General features: G+C 38.9%; 1 protein-coding gene across 2 annotated transcripts in view; it reads left to right on the top strand.

Moving 5' to 3' along the window:
- FAM149A (family with sequence similarity 149 member A) overlaps window positions 1-17,339 on the top strand; it is a 36,264-nt gene extending 18,925 nt beyond the window's left edge. Inside the window, exons 7-15 of one of the 2 annotated variants that reach the window (XM_037526355.2) lie at window positions 505-657; window positions 1,184-1,374; window positions 2,214-2,362; window positions 7,082-7,185; window positions 7,674-7,883; window positions 9,267-9,387; window positions 10,857-10,985; window positions 11,069-11,147; window positions 13,414-17,339. In XM_037526355.2, coding sequence (XP_037382252.1) covers window positions 505-657; window positions 1,184-1,374; window positions 2,214-2,362; window positions 7,082-7,185; window positions 7,674-7,883; window positions 9,267-9,387; window positions 10,857-10,985; window positions 11,069-11,147; window positions 13,414-13,487 — 1,210 coding nt within the window. In that variant the 3' untranslated portion in view covers window positions 13,488-17,339. The remainder of the gene's footprint in view (window positions 1-504; window positions 658-1,183; window positions 1,375-2,213; window positions 2,363-7,081; window positions 7,186-7,673; window positions 7,884-9,266; window positions 9,388-10,856; window positions 10,986-11,068; window positions 11,148-13,413) is intronic. The other variant, XM_037526354.2, reaches the window with a different exon arrangement.
- The last annotated feature ends 4,865 nt before the right edge of the window (window positions 17,340-22,204 follow it).

The raw sequence follows: 22,204 nt of genomic DNA, 5'->3' as shown, positions 1-22,204 counted from the left end.
TTTCACATGATGCTTCTGATTTTAAATTGGTGATGATAATCATGGTGCATGTGTGCAAAATGTAAATATCAAGGGTGTTAACTTTAAATTGTTTCAAAGCCTCTGTGAAAGGTAGGCAGAATCAAAAGCTGCTTTCACTGTGATGGACCCTAAGCCCCAAGGAGTGGTAGAAGAATAGAACCTCTAGCCCACTGTCATTTGTTCATTAGCAGGTTTTGATAAATCCCTCTATGCCAGTCACACATTTTGGGGGTGGTGCATTGACATCCCTTCGTTCTGCAAAAGAGTATCCAAAATTTAGGGTTTGAGAAGCCCTGAAAACACTTTAGTGATGACTACATTAAAATGTTGCTTTTAAGGATATGAGTTTTGCCAGATGTAATTTTTAATGAATTTTTATTCCAGAGCTATAGTTTATGGGGCATTTAAAGAGCTACCATGCTTGCGCAAACATTATTTTCTTGACACTGTGCACACACCATATCACATCTGCTTCTCCCATAGGTTATGCATCTCCGGCTCCCACATGGTCCCAGCCCTGCCAAACTTGGGGTGCCCGGGGGCAGCTGACCTGATGACAGGTTCATCCCTAGAAGAAGAGGTCTATGATGTGGATGGAAATACTGAAGAGTACTTCGCTTTTGACAGAAAAGAAGAGTAAATGAAACTTCATTTGACATTAATAATATGATATTTATTTGACTTTTATTTTGATTTTGTGCTCATTTCATTTTGTGTGTGAGAACGTATTTTTCACCTCTCCAAAAGATGAACAATGTGCTCCCGAAAGTTCTTAGGTTCCTGGCAGGAAGTGTGTACACTAGAGCAGAACCTCCCTTCATATCTGACCACAGGGCATAGGTAAGACATGAGAATGGTGGTCAGATGCTGGTGAAAGTGGACAAGGCTGCTAGTGGCCGGGGGCCTAGTGGCGTCTGAGATGCTCTATTTGCCTGCATTGAAGGGCAAGGTAAAGTTTTAGTCTCTGTACTAAATACATATTTGATTCTCAAAAGCTACAAATATTGTATAATAAAAATGTGCCTCGTGTTTATAAATTGTTTAAAAATAGAGATGAGCTGCATTAAAAGACTGCTAGCTTTATGTGCATATGTACAAAGACATATCTGTGCATGATAACGGCATTCCTTTGACGCTGACCTCCAATGCTTTTTGTCCTTAGTGACAATGACTGTCTTGAACAAAAACCAGCTCAGCGCCATAGGAGGTGGCATAAGCATGGACTTCCTCCAGTTTCCCCTCACGACTGTATCAAAGATGCGATAGTGGCAGAAGTGTTTGACAACATCTGGACAAATATGGTAGAAATACTGGAAGAGCTGGTTAGAAAAAACTGGGACATGGCACTCACAGGTACCTGTTTGTAGCATTCGACCAACTGAAAAGAAAAAGCACCCTGTTCCACAGCTCTGTGTCCCCCACCCCTCCCCTCTAGCTCCTCCTACCCCCTACCCTCTCTAGTCTCTCCCTCCCCCCACTTCCAACCCTATCCCCACTGTAGCCAAACCTAGAACATGATAGAGGTGAGTAGGGAAGTGACTTTTTTGCCTCTATTAACAAATGATTTTTAAATCAATTTAAAAGGACATTATTGTCTCCTGATTATAAAAATGATACATATACACTTTGTGAAAACCACAGAAATATACAAAAAAGAAGCTTGAAGTCACTTTTTTATATTGTGGTAAAAACTTACTTAATATCTAACAATGGGATATTGACTTTATATTTATATTATTTGTGAAGTAAAATATAAATATACTTAATTTAGTAATCACTTGTCTTCATTTCTATTTATGAAATGTCTTTAAACTACTTAACAATGAGCAGAAGCAAATAAAATGTGTCAGTGGTGGAGATTAATGACTATTGTTATATAATCATTTTATGTAATAGTGCAATCATTCTTTTTCCAGTCTAAAAGATTAGTTGGGAGTTTGTACAATATCAAGAATTTTTCTGATCTAAATTTATAAGTGCTGTTCCTCTACCTATCAGTGAATACTAGGCATTTTATTATGTGAGAAAAAGCATCTTATCAACCAATTGCAACAAAGGGTCTTTGCTCTCTAGAGTGGACTCAGACTCCTGGTGATTCAAAAGCAAATATTTTCTTTGAACATTGACACTTAAGTTTGTATATTAGATAATATGATGTTTCTTAATAATATTGATTTTTTTTGTTGACACAGAAGGAAAGAAACAAAAATTAAAAGAAGCTGGGAATAAATCTCCCCATGTACTCAATTCCTGCACTAATGCTGATATATCAAGTGTTCCACCTTCCAGAAGTTCTGAAACTCGAAGCATCTCCCTGATTTCTCATCTTAATCCTCCTCAGGTACATGCTTGTACACTAGTCTCTCTCTTTCCTTCAATCTGTATTTCTGGCCTGTTTCTTAAGATTGCTATTCTACTAAATGCCATTGGCAAGATATTTTGGTCTGTTTGTTAAGATTAACTAATTATTTCATGGAGTTTAATAGATGCACCATATTCTTTAACAGAATTAGGGGCACTCTGAACTTGGGACTTTGTCTACTTAGAACTATAAGATTGTTTCCTAATTTCTGAAGAGGAAAAATGCTCTTGTCCAATATTTCTAGCCAATTTGAAGTTTGCAAATGTTCTCTTCTCCCTTTCCATTAGACTGATAAAAGAATCAATCAGTAAATATACAGTGGGTTTCTATAACATTTAATGTGCTTATAGTGTATTAATATATTGAATGTTTTGGGGAGTTATATGAACAAAGCAAAGACCTAGACATAGTAGAATGAAAGGTATAATAAATCAGAAAATATATTCTTCTTTGAGCCATGTGCAAAGATGAGAACTGTTAAGAGGATAAGATAGAATGATTTATCTCAATAGAGCTTGAGATTGGAAGTGAAATTTGAACAGAAACATGAAGAAATAAATGAGTAGAGAGAGCCTCATGGGTAGAAAGTCTACAAGGGTCACTTCAGGACAAGTTGGCATAGAATAATCAAAGTTGGGGCATGTTTTGGCATAGTGATTGGACTTAGGGTTAGAGGACAGGACCTTGGGACCAGCAGAGACACTGTGGCAAGACAAGGGCATTTAAAATCAAGAGACCTATGAGGAAAATTATTTTGGATGTTATTAAAATTTTCTAAACTGTAGTTTCTTTATCTATAGAGTGAGGATAATATGTTGTCCAAGGGATTGTCGTGAGGATAGAATCATATAAACCAATGACAGCAGGTTACACAGAACCCGGTATACACCAGGCATAAAGAAAATTTTTCTTAAATTGCACCTTTATTTGAAGGTCTAGCAGAAGCAAGGCTAAAGGACACACTTGTTCATTGGGGATCAGCAGTGCTAAGGAGATTGTTCTTTGTGTTCTGCCCAGCCCATTCTTGTGAAAAGGAAAAATGGTAAAACAGGATTCCTGGTGTTGATGTACATGCAGTTTAGTTGGAGGAAGTCAACTCATGCTGAACAAATTACAAATGCATGCACAGACATGCGCACAAAGGGTAGGGGAGCTGGGATCAGTAGGGTGGACTAGAATTTGAGCTTTGGATGAGGATGAAAGGTAGACTCATAATTTATTAGCTGTGTGATCTTAAAGTAGTCCTTTTGTCTAAGTTGTCACTTGTTTGCTGGATCATAAGCTAGGTCAGGTGAGAATCAAGGAAGATTCAGTATATATGTGGCTCAGCTTAGGCACTCAGTAATTGTCTGATTTTATTATCACAATCAGATGCTCAGAGGCATTATTATAATTATCTAATTATAATACAGTATATTATATTATCTGACATTATGTTTCATACTATGATTAGCTGTCCCATAGTCCAGAAATGCTGTGGGATTTAGAAAAAAAGGAACTCAAGCTTAAATGACAGGCAAAACTTAAGAGAAAAAGGAAAGGGAGAATATTCAAAAATATGAACCTAGCACAGGTGCAAATAAACAGAATATCATTGTGTGACTGAAAGAGCACGGGTCTGCATAGGCTGTGCAGGTCAGGAGCAGTGGGAGAGAGAGAAATATCCAAAGGAACATTTCATTCTTTAGTTAAAAGGCTTTTTAAAGCCATAATCATCAAAACTGCATGGTATTGGAACAAGAACAGACATACAGAACAATGGAATCAAATAGAAAATCCAGAAATAAACCCACAGATTTATGGTCAACTAATCTTTGACAAAGGAGCAAAGACTATGCATTGGAGCAAAGAAAGTTTGTTCAATAAATGGTGCTGGGAAAACTGGGTCGCTACATGCAAAAGAATGAAGCTTGACCACTACCTCACACCATACACAAAAATCAACTCAAAATGGATTAAAGAACTAGACATAAGACCTGAAACCATAAAATATATAGAAGGAAATATAGGCAAAACACTATGTGATTTGCATATCAAAGACATCTTTACAGACACATCACCCAAAGCAGTGATAGTGAAGGCAAAGATAAACAGCTGGGACTACATCAAATTAAAGAGCTTCTGCACAGCAAAAGAGACAATAACAAAAACAAAGAGAAACCCCACTGACTGGGAGAACATTTTTGCACCCCACACTAATGATAAAGGCCTGATCACAAAAATCTACAAAGAGCTGATGAGACTCAACAACAACAAAGAAAATAACCCAGTCAAAAAATGGGCAGAAGAGCTAAAAAGAAACTTCTCTGAAGAGGAAATACAAATGGCCAACAGGCATATGAAAAAATGTTCAACATCACTTGTAATCAGGGAAATGCAAATCAAAACTACCATGAGATACCATCTTACACCAGTGAGAATGGCACATAATAAAAAAACTAGCAACAACAAATGTTGGCGAGGGTGTGGAGAAAAAGGAACTCTTCTGCACTGTTGGTGGGAGTGCAAACTGGTCCAACCACTATGGAGAACTGTGTGGAGATTTCTTGACCTACTAAACATAGAGCTTCCATAGGATCCAGCAATTCCACTCCTAGGTATTTACCCAAAGGACACAGAAACATCAATTCCAAAGAGCACCTGTACCCCTATGTTTATAGCAGCACTGTTTACAATAGCTAAGCTTTGGAAACAGCCCAAAGGCCCAAAAATAGATGACTGGATCAAGAAGATGTGGTACATATATACCATGGAATATTACTCAGCATTCAAAAAAGATAAACACATGCAATTTGCAGCAACATGGATGGCACTGGAAGGGATCATGCTCAGTGAAATAAGCCAAAAAGAAAAAGAAAAATACCGGATGGTCTCACTCATAGCAGGAATCTAGAAAACTTAAATAAGGGACCAGGAAAATGAATAACTATAAGAAAGTGAAAATCAAAATCAACAAAAACTATGAACCAGAGACACTTTTTGGGGGGTGGGGGGCGGGAGGAGAGGGATTGGGGTCAGAATGGGGGGGTTGCAATTGTATGGGGAATATAAAAATAAAATTTATTATAAAAAAAAGAAAAGAAAAAAAAGGCTTTTTAATACACCTTTGCTTCTGCTGTTCAAAAGCGACTTCTGAATTTGCTACTGGCTTATTGTTTTGTTGTTGTTGTTGCTTTGGTCTCTTCAAACTGCACTAATAGGTCCCACAGTTTTGCAATTTGCACATTGACATGTGCAGTATGAATCATAAAGAACATCATGATAACATAGAAAAGATAACATAGAAAAGATGTTTAAATATCAAGAAAAATAAACCTGAAATATAGGGAAATCTTAAAAGCTAAGGAGTTGTTTATAGCATTGCTTTGTGGCTTTTGCCATTATTTCATTTGAAAAATATTAAGAGAAAATATATGGAGAACAGGGCCTTCCTGGTGGCACAAGGGGTTAAGCACCGCACTATGAAGCAATCCGCAGCCTCTGCAGCATGAGTTTGATCCCCCGGCTGGCAGGGAGCAACCCACATGGCAAGGCAGACCTCTCCTGACTTGCCTGGTACTCCCCTCAGCAGTGTACTTTGGTCCTTCTGCCTGTTCTATTCCCCACTCTGTCTCTGGTGGATCCTCTCACCCCCCGCATCTCTGGCCTGTACCCCAGCTCTTGTATGCGTAAATAAATAAATCTTTAAAAAAAAAAGAAAATATATGGAGAACAAAGTTAAATCAAAAATAAAATTCTAATAAGAATCCATTTTGAAATGGTCAAAACATTCTAGTGGTAATATCCACAGGTCTGACTTTACTCTCATAACATTTCTCTTTAGGCATATTCAGCTTGAGAAAAATGTGACTGTGATTCCTACTTCTATCTCGAACTAGAGTAGAATTCTAGATTCAGAAATCCTATTTACCCAAATCTAAAATACCATTTTACATCATAGCTGGTGATACTGTGAGATTAAAGTGGAAGTTAATAATTTTTAGCCCTCACTTCATACTTTCACCAATGTTATCTAATTTCTCAAAATAACACTATGTAGTAGGTATCATTACCTACTTAAACATTAGGGAATTAAAATTCCAAGAACAAAGAAATCTTTCCATGATCACCAATCAGGAAGCAGTTAGAACCAGGAATCCAGTTTAAGCCTTTGAGATCTGGTGACTTTCCCAAACTATTCTGCTGTTCCTGGGAAGCTCAGCAGGCCAGCTGGGAAGGCTGGGGATGGGAGAAGAGTCCAGAAAAACATCTGTTAGGAGCTGTGATCCTTTTTCTTTTGCTTCTCCAGATCCTTCTCTACCCTGCTAACCCTGGTGTGCCCTGGAGGCTGATGCTCATTGGCTGTCTCTACCACCTAGTGCTCTGCCCCCTCTTACCCTGCTACCTGGGAGGTCAGGGAGGCTTGGGGTATTTGTTTTGTTTGTTTGTTGATCCCTCTGCCAGGGGACAGTGGGATGGTGGCCCTTCTTCATGCAGCTGTGCTTTCCAGAAACCAGAAACTGCTCCCTCATTTCAGTGGGTAATATGTCCCACGGATACAAGTCCAGGAAAATATGAAGTATTTATTTGCTTTTCTTCCCACATCTTTAGTCTTGGCCAGCTTAAGTGTGACATTTCTTTCCTGCTAGTTCCTGATGGGCATCAGTAACTGGAATGACACTACAGGCGTTTAATATTTATTCTCTTTACTTTTCTCAGATTCACCGCTTCTCAAATAATTTTTGTAATGATCTGAAAGGTGTGATGACGATTCAAGCAAAACCACTTCAGCAGAGACCTACGTATTGCACAGACAGGACCCAGTATGTATAAAACTCCCTACCTCTTTCGTCTGTGGGCACAGTGGATCACTGAAGTCAGCAGAGGGCATGAGAGAGCCAGAATCACATTAACCTCAGGCTCCTGGTGTCTGAGCACATTGCAGGGAGGAGGAGATACAGTCAATGTAAGAATAAAACCACTGTTCTAATGTGAGCAATTACTGTTAGGTTGGAGCAAACGAGAAAAGGTAAAAATCACTAGGAAGTCTTAATCTTGTGCCGTTGACTGTTAGATTTCAGACAATAATATCCTTGGAATTTTTTTTGTCCTGTGGCCGATTGTTCCTTGACATTGAATGGTCAAATGAAAATAAATTGGGAATTGGATAGTCTGTCCACTCAGTTAACAAATAATCACCTCCAGTGCTCCCAACAGTCCTCTAGACAGGGCATCGAAACGGGCAATTATCCCCATGCCCTGTTCTCAGAGTGCTTGCTTCTGAGTCTCTCTCCTCACTTCCCTCACTCAGGAATGAGCTGGAGGACCGATCCCTGAGCGCAGGGGCCAGTGCTCTTTCCCTGCCCAGGCACCGCCTGGGACGCCTCTCAGATCCTCGCGGTCCACAGACATCTGCAAAGAAAACACCCACACACAGGAGGCTGCCTTCTCTTACTTCAGACTCACAGAGGATGAGAACCCCCAACGTGTACAGTGATGAAGTCCTTAGGGGGACAAAACTGTAAGTCTGTATCTCGCGCGGTAAACCACAGCTTGCAGTACCCGGAAACGCTTGCAGCGGGGCTTGTGGGTTACCCCAGACGGAGCAGCCTCCATCAGATCCACATGGGCTCTGTTCTGAGGGTCTCTGAATAGTAAGGACTTTGTTCTAGTCATATACTGAGCAGTGCCCTAGAAAATAATGTGGGCCGTGACCCCATAGCATAGGCAGGAGAGGAAATGAAACTCATGGTGAAGGGACCATGGATGGGGCTCAGCTGGGGTCAGTGGTTTCAGCTGCAAGGCCAGTAATTGACCAATGATCCAGATGCCTCCCTGTCCCTTCTGTTCTGTTCTGGCCCCTCCCTGTCCTGGGCCTGTGTCTTCAACCTTTTTTTTCATTATTGCGATGCTCAGGGTTTCCTTGGAAGTATCTTTCCTAATTTTCCCCACCCCTTGAATTTTAATATAAATATACTGTACTGGCTATGCAGTTTTTCTATTGTGCTTTATACATAACAAGAGGAAGGTTTCTTGACCCGCTGAGAACCTGCATATGCCCCCTTTTGGCAGCACCCCCTCTTCTGATGTGTGTCTGTCTCTGTTCCTTCTCATCACCTACCCGAGGCTGTCGGCCTTATCTTCTCTCACCACAAACAAAGCAGCTGTTCCTGTGCTTGCTTCTGCGAGTTTGTTCATGCTTTCCTTTTTAATGAAATGGCAGTTTTTCTATTTCTCAATGCACTACAAGTTCACTGTGGAACATCAGGACAATACTAAAACTATAGATAGAAATCTAATCTATATTGGCCCTCATAGCATTAAATCCATTAAAAATATTTAAAAAAAGTGGTATTTTCCTAATAGTAGCAGGTCTCCCATCAAAGAACACATTTTGCCTCTTCTCTAGTGATGTATCTCCTTTTTGTAATTTTACATGAAGCTTTGTAGTTTCCTCATCTAGGTCCGACCCATTTATGATTGATTTTTCAAATCATCATTCCATTCCTGAAATACTCTACAGCAAGGTGTTCTGAACCTTATCCCTGGCACTTCATTATATGCTGCTTTGCACTGTTGCCTAAATAATTCGTATGTTCTCATCCAGTTTTCAATAACTTGTAAGCGCGTTAAGGGTGGGGAGTAGGTACTGGATCAACTGCGTGTTCCCCAGTTGCTGGCACAGCTCAGCATTGGTAAGTACAGGTGGACAGTCACTGCTGAACAAGGAAAGCATGACTGGTGTTGGTTTCCCCATGTTTGTCTTTCTGAAGCTCAGCTCATTATATTTGAACGAGTTTTTTTGGGAGGCAACTTGTGATCTATGGCTCATCTGGGAAGTTCGTGGTTAGGTCTCTCCTCTGTCTGCAACAGGGTACTCAGCCACATGTTGTTGTTTTCACAGGCAAACTGGCACAGACCTCCTGTCCTCCACGCCAGTTCAGAGCTCACGGAACAGGTTACCCCCAATAGGCGCAGACACTGGGGAACAGAATGTGGCAGTTTCTGGATCTCGCCCTGTTTCTGTAAGACAGATTTCATGATACTTAAATGTACCATATAGTCAGGTGGAGAACATACGAAGATAATGTAATTGATATTTTAGGTGAAAACTAGCCATATAATATATCTCCATAATTTGCTTTCCGAAAGTAAATGGCTTGTAAGAATTTAAGGGAGTGGAAGAGTTAATTCACTATATAGTAGGGGGGAATAAAAAAAGACTTGAACTAACTGAGACAATCCAGGCATCAAGGCAACATCTGTTAGCCAGCCTGGGGGAATGAAAAAATAACAGAGGTTATGTCAGGAGACAGGCAGCTCCATGTCTGAACCCTGCTACCCAAACTCACTCTATGATTTGGTACAAATTAATCTCCCTTAATTTTCTAGTATTCAAGGGCAATAATGATTCCTACTTTAAAGAATTGTTATAAAGAATTACATGAATTTATGGATATTTAATAATGCCTAGCAACATTAAGAGCTCAGTAAAATGCCCATCATGTTTATCAGCTCTCATTTTTCCACCTGACTTGATCCATATTCCTTGCATTGTGGACCCAGAATCTATTTGAGCCAAGCTCATTCAGCCATGCAGTGGCTAGAGGTCTAGGGAAGGTTCTCCACTGGTACTAAGTATAGCCAGATTCTCTCTGGGTTTACAATGATTTCTTTTTTTACTCTGCTGCAAGTGACCTGTGTCTGTTTTACAAAACACAAGGACCCGGAGTGTGGGGACTTAGAGAGAGGAAGTGACTGTGGCAATGTTTTCTCTTGAGTTTCTCTGCCTCCTTGACCACAGCAAAGCACCCATTCCCAACAGCAAGAGTTGCAAGGCTTTCAATGTTTATGTGTGTGATAGCTTGTCTTACCCCCAGTGATTAATCTAATGATTAAAGAAGACAAAAATCTCACAAAGAAGTCTGATACATCACAAATGCAAAGTTATTTCTATGACAATTTAATATTATTATGAAGTTTATGTGGTTAAAGTTGTTATCCATGTCCTTTTATAACACTATCATTATTTCAGGTTAAAAATACAATTATCTCATTTAAATATTCAAATTATACTTAGTAAACTTTCTACTTAGCAATATTTAAATAAAATTTTCAAATAAGCAAGTGATTAGTAAGTGCATGACAGAAGCATATCTAGATTTTGCTGTTTTTAAAGATTATATGTATTTTTTAAAAGATTTATTTATTTATGCATACAAAAACTGGAGTACAGGTCAGAGGTGGGGGTGAGAGGATTTACCAGAGACAGAGTGGGGAGCAGAACAGGCAGATCTACTGAAATACACTGCTGAGGGGAGCAGCGGGTGAGTCAGGAGAGGTCTGCTGCACCATGTGGGTAGCTCCCTGGCCAGGAATTTAACTCTTGCCACAGTGGCTGCAGATAGTTTCATAGGTTGTGTCTTAACCCCTTGTGCCACCAGGGAGGCTTGATTATATGCATTTTAAAGAGAACATCTTATCCTTCATTTAGTACAGAGGAAGGCACCCACAAAACCGTGTGTTAAGTGCCATACCTGATAGTATAGAACGGTCACCTCTTCGAGAAAGAACTCTTCCCATGGAACAGTTTTCAAGGCCTAACACAACCCATACATTTCGGGTAAGTTCTTTGTTCGCTACAATTTTGATTTTTATAATTCTTTGAAACAATCAAACTCATCCCTCATTTTTTTCCCCTAATAGTCAGATACCCCTCGAAAAGGCTCACTGACCCAGATGGAGTTTGCTGGTCACACATGGACAGGGCAAAGTTTTGTAACAGGTCAGTGCTCTCATAAAAAATTAAAATATAGTGATTTGTGACATTTTAAGTTTTGGAAAGAGAGATTGAAGATTGTTCAAGATTGTTACCTTGATAGAACTGTTTTACCATGTAAGAGGAAATACCAACTATTTATGGCTCACAGCAAAACTGCAAAAACTGGCTATTACCTGTTGTTGTTGTTAAAGAGGAAAATACCCAAAGCTCCTATTCAACGTAGGGTCTCACTCATGAAAATAGGGAAATGATTTCCTATGAATCTCATGAGAAATCACTGTCTGTCTCTCTGCTATAGGCTATTCATGCTTTCCTTCTAAATGAACTCTAATCTTAGAGTCACTTTGAAGATTTAATTATAATGATGCTGCATAAAGTTAATAGATACCCTAATAATTTTATAATGAAAAAGTCTGCAGATCAGTACATTAAAAAAAATTTTAATGAGTCATCATCAGTTTACTATTTCTTCCTGATTCAATCTTAGAAAGTTGTATCCTTCTAAGAATTTGGACATTTCTTCCAGACTTTAGAGTTTGTTGACGTCAAGATGTTCATAAATGTCTCTTATGATCCCCTGTATTTCTGAGGTATCTGTTGTAAATTCTCCATTTCATTTCCCATTCTATTTATTACAGTTTTCTCCCTGTTTTCTTTGTGCACCTAGCTAAAGATTTGTCTTTTTGTTATTTAAAAAAAAAAAAACAAAAACAAAAAAAAAAACAGCTTTTGGTTTCATTGATTCTTTTGAACAGTTTTTTGAACTTCCATTTCATTTATTTCTGAGATAGAAAAGATTTGCTATTCTACTGACTTTAAAAAGCTGCCAAAGTGTGTGTGTGTGTGTGTGTGTGTGTGTGTGTGTGTGTCTGTCTGTCTGTCTGTCTGCCTGTATTAAAGAAGATATTTTGGCCTAAATGAGATTTAGATTTTAGTAAATAATGCTTATGTTAAGAATAGTACTTTTTAAATGCATTAGGTAAAAATTAGGGCAGTGTTTCCATAATAACCTACTTTGATAAATGAGTCTTATGTTAGAATCCTCTACTGAAAAAGCCCAATGGAATGAGTCCTGTGTAGACAGACAACCCTTCCTGCCACTACCTCAGCTACTATTGCAGCTGCCATTCACACAGCCTCCCACTCTCCCAGGCTGTGCCCAAGAAGCAGTGCCAGAAACAGACCAGGCAGCACTGGCACAGCAACCCCAGTGATTCTCAGAGAACCTTGCTTCCCCTGAAAGAAGGGATTTTAACACACTTAGTTTTAGAGATGTTACAGCAGCATGCTAAGTGCAAAGTTCTGATAGGTTGTTCAGCAACTGGAGGAAAGGTCAGGACCAAGAACTAGGCTCTGACTTTGTTTTAAAACTATACTCTTAATTTTCCTTAAATATTAGGCCAGTGTATAAATGGACTGTTATTATTACTGATGGGTCTATAGATGTGACCCAGGGTGCCGGATATGTTCCAACATTTCCTCACTTTTTTTAAATTGAGGTAACATTGAGTTACAACATTGTATATGATTGAGAGGTACAGGATCATCCCCTTCAGATGTATGGTACCATACCACACCTACCACCAAGGCACCCACCATCCTCCACCATAGTCCTTTGTGCCCCACCCATTTTCCCTTTGGTAGCCTCAATTCTACAGTCAAATTTCTTGGGTTTGTTTTTGGTTTGATTTTATCTGATGTTTTGTTTCTCTACCGTCCACATATAAGAGACACCATCAGTATTTGTCTTTCTCCTTCTAACTTACTCACTTAGCAAAATCAATGCAATTTGTTGCAAATCACAAAAACTCTTGGCTTTCCAGTAAGATGGCGCCAGGAAGTATGAACTCATCACTCTTTATTCTGTGGCAGGAAGGAAAAGAAAGGGGAGGCTTATCACCCACAGGGGAAGGATCTTTTAGGCAAGTGGCTTTGTTTCTGTCCCTGAGAAGTTACAGGGCTACAGAGCTCCCCACTCAACCCGTGGGTGTTAGGGATCCACCTCTAGTAAAAGGTTCCCTGGCAGACAAATGGGCTTGCTGGTGGATAACAGAGTGGGGGAAATTGTTGGGGGGAAGGGACACCCTTCCTTCTTCCCAGGTTCAAATGACAGTTTTGCATATGACTGTCTCCTGCTTTAGATAAAAGTGATATTTATTAAAATAACTTTTGTTCAAAAGTGTCATCCGCACTAATGTACAAAACCTTCCCTTGAGAGTTGGAATTTTTAACATTTTGATGAGCGTGACTTTTTTGGTTGGTGTTTCAGGTTCACAGTATCAGCTCAAATCTTTTCAGAGGACAACTGTGACTTCCAGAAAGAGATTCCAAGTGGCATCCTGACAGTCTTGCCAGAAAGACAGCACCTGCTGCGATCTTCAAAGCCTCGACATGACACACTGTCACTTTAAAATCACAAGTATTATACTCTGTATGGGTTTGTCTGACAGTCTGAGATGTTAGACTATCTGAGAGAAACAAACAAATAAACAACTTAATTTTGAATACTTTGCATGCTGAAGAGACTACAAGTGGACCTCACCAACCCTTTTTTGGAAGATTCCCCCACATTCTTTAGGCTTGGCTCAGGAGACCCTAACATGTGTTGATATTTCATCATTTCAGCAATTACACACACACGCGCACACGCACACACACACATACACAACTAGTGAATGTATTCATCCTACTTAATGTGTCAGAGTACATTATCTAGGAATATGCCATTTTGTAATTTTGCATCTTAAACAATTTTTTTGTGTCTCTATTATTAATTTCATATTAATTTCATTATTAATTGCATAAATTCCTCTACTAATAGATGATAATCTATTAGTAGACTAGAAACTAGTCATCTTCACTACAGTATGTCAGTTTCATTAAGATTCAGGTCACTCTAGTCACTGCAGAGTTTCCTATACATATTTTAAAAAGTGCTTTAGCTATGAACGTCTTTGAGGAATGTCAGTGGCTAAGTCTACCGATGCAATTTTGTTTTACTCGTTTTCATGTTCAAATCCAGGCAATTATTTAAAAGTATTCCACACTGATTTTTAGAACTCAATATAAAATGAGATAAAACATATGGCATGTGGTTTCTTTCTGTTTGCAATGGAAGTGCCCATTCACTGGGGACGGCTTCCAGTAGCATCTTCCTGATTCATCACAATCTGCTGGAATACCACCTCAGCATAAAGCCTTCCCTTATCCCTGTGTCTAAAGCAGCAGCTCCCTCCTGTGTCCTCTGACTCTGCTTCACTTTTCTTGAGCACATATATCCCTACTGGGCATGTATGGAGCAAATGGTGCAGACCGTGCAAGGGAGCAGACAGTACAAGGGAGCCATTAGCAACTGAGGGCAGGCTCTAGGTTCATTTTTCATTTGTACCCAGCCCCTAATGATTCAAGTCCTTAGACTCATCTACATTCTCACATCCCAAATCACCATAATTTCTTCTTTTCTGTCAGATAATTACATTTTATCAATTGAATTTTTATCATATAAGTATATTTTTTTAGACATTTCCAGCTGTAAGAGTTTTGATTTTGTTCTTTTACCTATTTATAAGTATATTTTTTTAGACATTTCCAGCTGTAAGAGTTTTGATTTTGTTCTTTTACCTATTTATAAATGTCTAGAAATTACAAGGTATGTTTGGGCCTGAATTAGTGTGGTCTTCTGTCACACAGCAGCAAAACAAAAACAAGCATAGAGCCTGGCCTCCCACTGAGCATTTCTCAGTCACCTTCTCTACTACATTTTCTATAGATTGTGACCTGGGCGGGGGTGTAGAAGTGGGAATGATCATTGTAAGCTCATTTCATTTGGAAGGCCCAGCTCCACGACTCTAGGTAACATTCCTAATGCTTAGTCACCCACCCAAAGTAAACCAAGCATGTTGAGAATTTTCTAAATGATCCCTATACTTTACAGAAATTTTCAACAGAAAATATCAGTGATCCCATATTGAAATAGGAAGAATTTCTAGATGTGAGCATTTTGGATCCCTGTTCCTAAGGAGTCTATTTGGGTGCATTCTGGTCCATAATTACAGCTAATGTGCAATTTTCCACCTCTCTGCTCCTTCGGCCCCATTCAGGCTGCTTTATATCACTGTCCAGAAACCACCCACTCCTTCCCTAATCAGTCCTGACTTCTTAGGAAGGAAAATGACCAACAGCATCCTAAACTAACATCAAGGTAGAATATCCAAGATAAATTATTGTTTATAGAGAATAATTGAACACTGTCAGCTTCACTTTATTTGGCTTCCAGTTTTTGCAAATAAGAATGTTATTTATGTGTGTTGATAAGAATGCTTTAAAAAATATAAACAATTATCAACATTTTCTAAACATTTTTGATTGAAGATAAATTATCATTTTATTTTATTATTGAAGTAACATTGGCTTACAGCACTGTAAGTGATTCAGGGGAATAGGTTAACACCGCCTCAGATGTGTTCCACCACCACACCACACCCACCACCAGGGCACCTCTATTCCTTTATCCTGTATCATTGAGCCCACTCCTCTCTTTGTTCCAAATATTTCTAGTTTTTTTTTTTTTTTTTTTGGTGTAGTTTTGCCAGTTCCTTTATTTTGTTTCTCTGTATTCCACAAATGAGTGACATCATCTGGTGTCTGTCTTACTCCCTCCTGCTTATTTCATTTAGCATATGCCCCTCTAGTTCCATCTGTTATCCCAAAGAGCAAGTGTGCATCCTTTTTTTTATAGCTGATAGTATTCCATCCTGTGTGTCTATCACATGTCCTTTACTAATCTTTGATTGTTTCCATGGCTTGGCTATTGTGAAGAATGCTACAATGAACACGGGAGTGCATATATCCCTTCTAATTAGTAATTCTGCATTCTTTGGGTACTTATCAAGGGTAGAATTGCTGGATCATACGCTAGTTCGATTTTTAGTATTTTTAGAAACTTGAATATTGTTTTCATAGGGGCAGGGTCACTCTACATTCCCATTAACAGTGTATGAGACGTCCTTTTCCTCTACACCCTTGCCAACATTTGTTTCTGGTCTTTGTCTTTTTGATATGGGCCATTCTCACTGGGGTGAGGTGGTGTCTCATTGTGGTTTGATTTGCATTTCCTTGATGATAAATGATTTGGAACATTTTTTCATATGCCTGTTGGTCATTTATGTCTCCTTTGGAGGAGTGCCCATATTTAATTGGGATTTTTTTTTTTTATTAAGTTGTATCAGTTCTTTGTAGATTATGTGCATACCCCTTGTCAAATGTATGATGTGCAAATTTTCTTTCATTGATGAGGGTATCTTTTCATTTTTATGGTAGTTTCTTTCATGGTGCAGAAGCTTTTTAGTTTACTATAATCTCATTTGTTTATTTTTGCTTTCATTTTTTGTTTCTTTTAGCGTCAAGTCCCCAAAGACACCACTGAAGCTAATGTCTAACTGTTCTGCCTATGTTTTCTTCTATGTATTTTATTTTCTGGTTTAACATCCAAGTCTTTAGTCCATTTTGAGTTAATTTTTGTGTACGTTTTGAGGGTCTCATTTTATTTTTCTGAATGTGGCTGACCAGTTCTCCCAACTCTATTTAAATAGACTTTCCTTTCTCTATTGTATGTTCTTGGCACCTCTGTCGTACATAAACTATCCATATAAATGTGGGTTTACTTCTTGGATCTCAATTCGATTCCATCAATCTGTGTGTCTTTTATTCCAACACCACAGTTAAGACTTCTAATTTTCGGTTTCACTGATCTTTTGAACACTTTTGACCTCGATTTCATATATTTCTGAGATAACATATAGATCAGGCTTTTTTACTGACTTTAAAAAGTTGTCAGGGTATATATTTTTAAGCCTTTAATAAAGACAATATTTCATTTTAATGTAAATGATATTTAAAGGTTAGTAAATAATCTTACACTAAGGATGGTGCTTTTTAAATGGAGTAGATAAAAATCAGGACAATGGTTTCATAATAATAACCTACTTTGATAAATGAGTCTTATTTTAGAGTTCTCTATTGGAAAAGGAAAATTGAAGTTCTCTTAAATCAATTTTCAACTAAGTCTAGAGCTACATTAATATAAATGTCTCTCAGTTTATCAAAAACCGAGAAGTAATTTAAAAATAATATAAAAACATAAGATAACAAGTGAAGGGCTAGGTTTTATAAACTTAATATGAAAAGAAATCTTGCTATTGATTTTATTATGAATTAGAATTCAATTTCTATACTAATTAAGAGGTACATTTTTATAATGATGTGGGTTTTATATTTTTATTGTCATTGTTTTCTTATGATACATATCCTTGTTTATAATTTTAATTTCTAATAAAAGTGTTGAGTTTCCAAAACTTCATGAATTCATAAAACTTCCTTAGACCTCAATCATAATCAAATTTCAATCAGGGAAGTGTGTGTGTATAATGTGTGTGTGTGTTATTCTAAAATGTGCACATACAGACAATGAGAAAAAAAACAGCAAGATAGTCTTTAAAAATTAGAAAAACAAGTTGGACATATTACACAAAAATACCAAGACAGACCAAATTATAGTAATTACAATACACTTATTGGCACAATGATTGTCAAAGCAGAAGAACAAATAGACCTATGTATGCAGGCAGCCACCTGGTTTCTGATAATGTGCTGTTGCAACACACAGAGAGAAAGATCACCTCTTTTAAAGTGTGTTAATTGGGTATTCATATTTAAAAAACCTATGTTTAACCCAACCTCACAACTACTACACAGACACACAAATCTTATGGATGGTTTTTAGATTGAACGTTCCTAGAAAATAACATGAAAGATTACTTTCACCTTATGGTACTAAATATGAAACAGAAGTTATTAATAATTTTTTCATTAAAATGTAAACAAATTCCTTTATCCAAAGATGGATGAAAGAGGATAATATAAAGAGGATAATATAAACTCTAATATCTAATAAAACTCTAACATCTAATATTTCATATTGATATTTGCACACTTGACAAAAACTTGTACTCCTACTTCTAAAGAGACCCAAACTCTTCTAATATTAAACACTAAAATGCATATGATACACATACACACACAGTTAAGAAAGATTAATTTAAAAAATCATTTACCAATTTTGGTTGAATCAGTGAGTGACGGTTGTCTTGGTGGTGGTGGGCAGCATGTCCCCATCCCTGGTGACAGTCCCATGAGGCTGGGCCCTGGTCCTGACCATGGAAGCCAGAAGGACATCTGGGTCACAGCCACCTCAGAAGGCGAGGGTAGGGTGTCCCCAGGGCCTGGCGTCACCTCAGGTTTAGCCAAATGACCCCTGGTGTTGCTGGTGCTGCAGCTGCTCCAACTTCTTGATTAACTGGAGTTTTAAAAACCATGTCCACAGAAGATGTAGTACATATACACAATGGAATATTACTCAGCAATCAAAAAAGATAAACTCATGCAATTTGCAGCAACATGGATGGCGCTGGAAGGGATCATGCTCAGCAAAATAAGCCAGAAAGAAAAAGAAAAATACCAGATGGTCTCACTCATAACAGGAATTTAGAAAAACTAAATAAGGGACCAGGAAAAAGACTAATTATAATAAAGTAAAAATCAAAATCAACAAACAACTATAAACCAGAGACACACTATGGGGCTGGGGTGGCGTGGGGAGGAGGGATTAGGGTCAAAATAAGGGGGGTGGGAATATAGTATGGGGACTATAACCAAGATGAAAATGCATACATTGTGCAAAAATGAAAAATGATGTAAAAATATATAAAATAATAATTAAAAAAACAATAACAACAGCAACCAAAAAAAAAAAAAATACCCAAAAAAACAACCGATGTCCACGGCTTGTTCTTAATTCTGGCCGTATAGTTCTCTGCAGCAGTTGCATCCCTCATTATCCTGCTTGCTGCTGAGCTTCGTTCTCTGTCCATCTGTTTTGGTGGAAATGGCCGCAGCTCTACCTTCTGGAAAGCCTCAGACACATGGATTCCTGGAGGCGCTGCACCCTCACTTTCAACAGCTCCCTCCTCTTCAAGCACGTTCCTGTTCCACCTCCATGAGATCCCCACTAGCTCATCGGCCTCCACGGGATTCCAGGCACTGAACGGCCTCTTCTCCATCTCTTTCACTGAATTCGACCTGGGGAGGGCGCCCAGCAAACCCCTGAGAGCGCTTGATGGCGGCCGCTGCCACCCCGGAAGTGCGCGATGCATTCTGGGTAAATTTCCATTGGCAACAAGTGTGGCGCTTTCTTGTCGGGCCTTGCCTCAGGTTTTCAGGAGCGTTCAGTATGCTGGCCACACCAAATTTGCCTTACAGTGGGTTTATCTTCACCACTTAAGAACTTAATCATTTGCTTCTGCCCTAAGTAGCAGGCTTTTAGTGTTGCTCTGACACCCCTATCCCCTGGTTGAATCACACTGGTTATGTCTGAGGCACAAAGTTGACTTGAACAACACCTGTGATGTCATCCAGGTTAGCTGTGTGACCGGGAGCATCGTCCAGAAGGAGCAAACTTTTATTTTGAGGTTCTTGGTCCCATAATATTCTTTGGTGTCTGGGCAGAAATAGGAAGTGAATTATAATAAAACCCTGTTCTCTTGATCTGCCCCAAGTCCCTGCTCTGTTGTTTTTTGTTTGTTTGTTTTTTTCCAGGTATATATTTTTGTCAATTTTGTTCTTTCTCTCAGCAATACATATATACAGATATCCTAGTGCATTGTCCGGTTTACTCCCATTTAATACATATTTTTTAAAGATTTATTTATTAATTCATACAAGAGCTGGGGTACAGGCCAGATATGGTGGGGGGGTGAGAGGATTCACCAGAGACAGAGCGGGAACAGAACAGGCAGACTGACTGAAATACACTGCTGAGGGGAACAGCGGGAGAGTCCGGAGAGGTCTGCTGCGCCATGTGGGTTGCTCCCTGGCTGGACGGGGATCGAACTTGTGCTGCAGAGGCTACAGATTGTTTCATAGTGAGGTGCTTAACTCCTTGGGTCACCAGGGAGACCCCCATTTAATATTTTTAAATGTTATGTAACTAGAGTTTAAAAATGTCTGTGTCCTATTGCTTATGCTATCTACTGTTGGTATATACAATTGCCTTGTGCATATTAACATTGTATCTTGATATCTGGAATAATTCACTAGCTGGACTTTCTAGTTTTAGTAGTTTTGTGGATGATTTTTGGTGATCACATTGGATTTTTGACACGGACAATTATATCATCTTCAAATAAAGTTTTCCTTCCTCAGCTTTTATTTGATTTTCAACCAACAGAAAGGTGAGACAGAGTAACCCTTCATAACTCTTGGTTTCTCATGATAACCATCCAGTGGTGTGGACTTAAAATCTCCTGAAGCATTACCACCAAGAAGGAAAGTCAGGTGATCTTGAATTGTGGTGCTGGTTTTTCTTCTTTAGAAATATAAGTTCATTCAGACATTCATTCCCCAAAAAGACCTGTCTCGTATACACTGAACATTTCCTGCACAGTGTATCTCCCTTCTAGAATAACATTTTTTTATTTTTTTTTTTTGTGGGACCCTCGCCAGTGGCGGGGGATTGAACTGGCGCTGCAGAGGCTGCGGGCAGCCTCGCAACACAGCGCTCAACTGCTGTGCCACCAGGGGAGGCCCTAGAATAACATTTTTTTAGTAAAGCTGGCTTCCTTGTCAGCTATGGCTTCCTTTGTCAGCACTTGGCAGACATACCTGTTACTTGCACATCATCTGCAGTTCTGACCATTTCCACAAATGCTTAAGGCAACCATACCTTGCCACGAAGTGCTCATTTTCAGCACTAGAATCCTGTCTTTCCTTTAGGTCTTTAGTCAACTGAGAGCTTTCATTTATATGGGCCATTATCAAGCATGGAGGGCTCCCTGATGTGTGTGCTGCTTCCAGACACATGTCTGTCTGTATTTCCCATTGTCCTACTTCTATTCCAAGTTAGTTTTGTGGCAGCTAAAGGTATTACCCTTCAAGCATAAGCACAAGCTTTAATCTTTTCAGCATTACTGTGAAGTGTTCTTAAAGTTGTTGGTAGATTGAGAACTTTTCCAATAGCTATACCTTGCTGTTCATAACCAAACCTCTTCAAAACTTTGAGTTTTCTCTCCAATGTCACACTTTTCTGTTTGTGGTCACAGATATCCTGGGGCACTGTGATCCTGTCATACTCACTGCAACAGGATTAAGTTAGGAAACAAATGTTTCAAAACCAAAATTGTAAGGAATGTCTTTCCCCCCTTAGAGGTGAAAAACAAGCACTCACAAGTAGGACAGAGTTGCTGAGTGTTTTTATATCATTGTTTATTGCAGTGCATTTGTACGACTATCGGACTATTGTGCACTTTAATTTTTATTTTAAAATAATTTTAATCACTTGCTCATTTTTCTATTTACTCATTCCAGTGTAGGGTCCCAGGTGAACAGAGCTTATCCTAGCAATTCAAGGCCCAAGAGAGGACCCAATGCTGGACAGAATGCCCTTTCTTCACAAGTTCCTGTCTGTCTGTCTGTCTCTCTCTTTCATCCACATGCAGACAAACACCCTCATTCCACTGGGATAACTGAGCCACAGTAATGAATCTCCTGTGTGTATTCTGGTGATGTGGGAAGAATCCAGAACACTGAGCTTAAACCCACACAGACCGGGAAGAACACGTAAACTCCCTGCAGAGAGTGGCCCGAGTTGGGAATCTTTTTTCTCCCCTTCATCAATAAAATAGCAAAATGACACTGAATGAAGTGGTGTTATTGGAGGACTCTTATTGTTTTGTCTGCAGAGATTAGTAGAAAGTGCAATACACATAATCCTATTTTATAACTGAAATTGTTCAACCTCAATCCTTTGGAGAGGTGAAAACTAAAGCCTGTGGGATATGCTTTAGCATATGAAGTGAACACATTTAGTTCTCAAGTCCCAAAGAGATTAAGCAATATAGAGATGAAGACAATATAAAGTGTAACTTCTCCATCCCACTCCATCGAGCTGATCAGCATTTTCTTTCTAGATATTAGTCCTGCTGCAGTGAAGGGAGGATTTTCTCCCT

Source organism: Talpa occidentalis, unplaced genomic scaffold, assembly GCF_014898055.3.
Source record: "Talpa occidentalis isolate TD23 unplaced genomic scaffold, MPIMG_talOcc4v2.1 talOcc4.4, whole genome shotgun sequence".
NCBI classification, from domain to species: domain Eukaryota; kingdom Metazoa; phylum Chordata; class Mammalia; order Eulipotyphla; family Talpidae; genus Talpa; species Talpa occidentalis.
The sequence above is the reverse complement of the archived record's forward strand: the minus strand, read 5'-3'. Positions and strand labels throughout refer to the sequence as shown.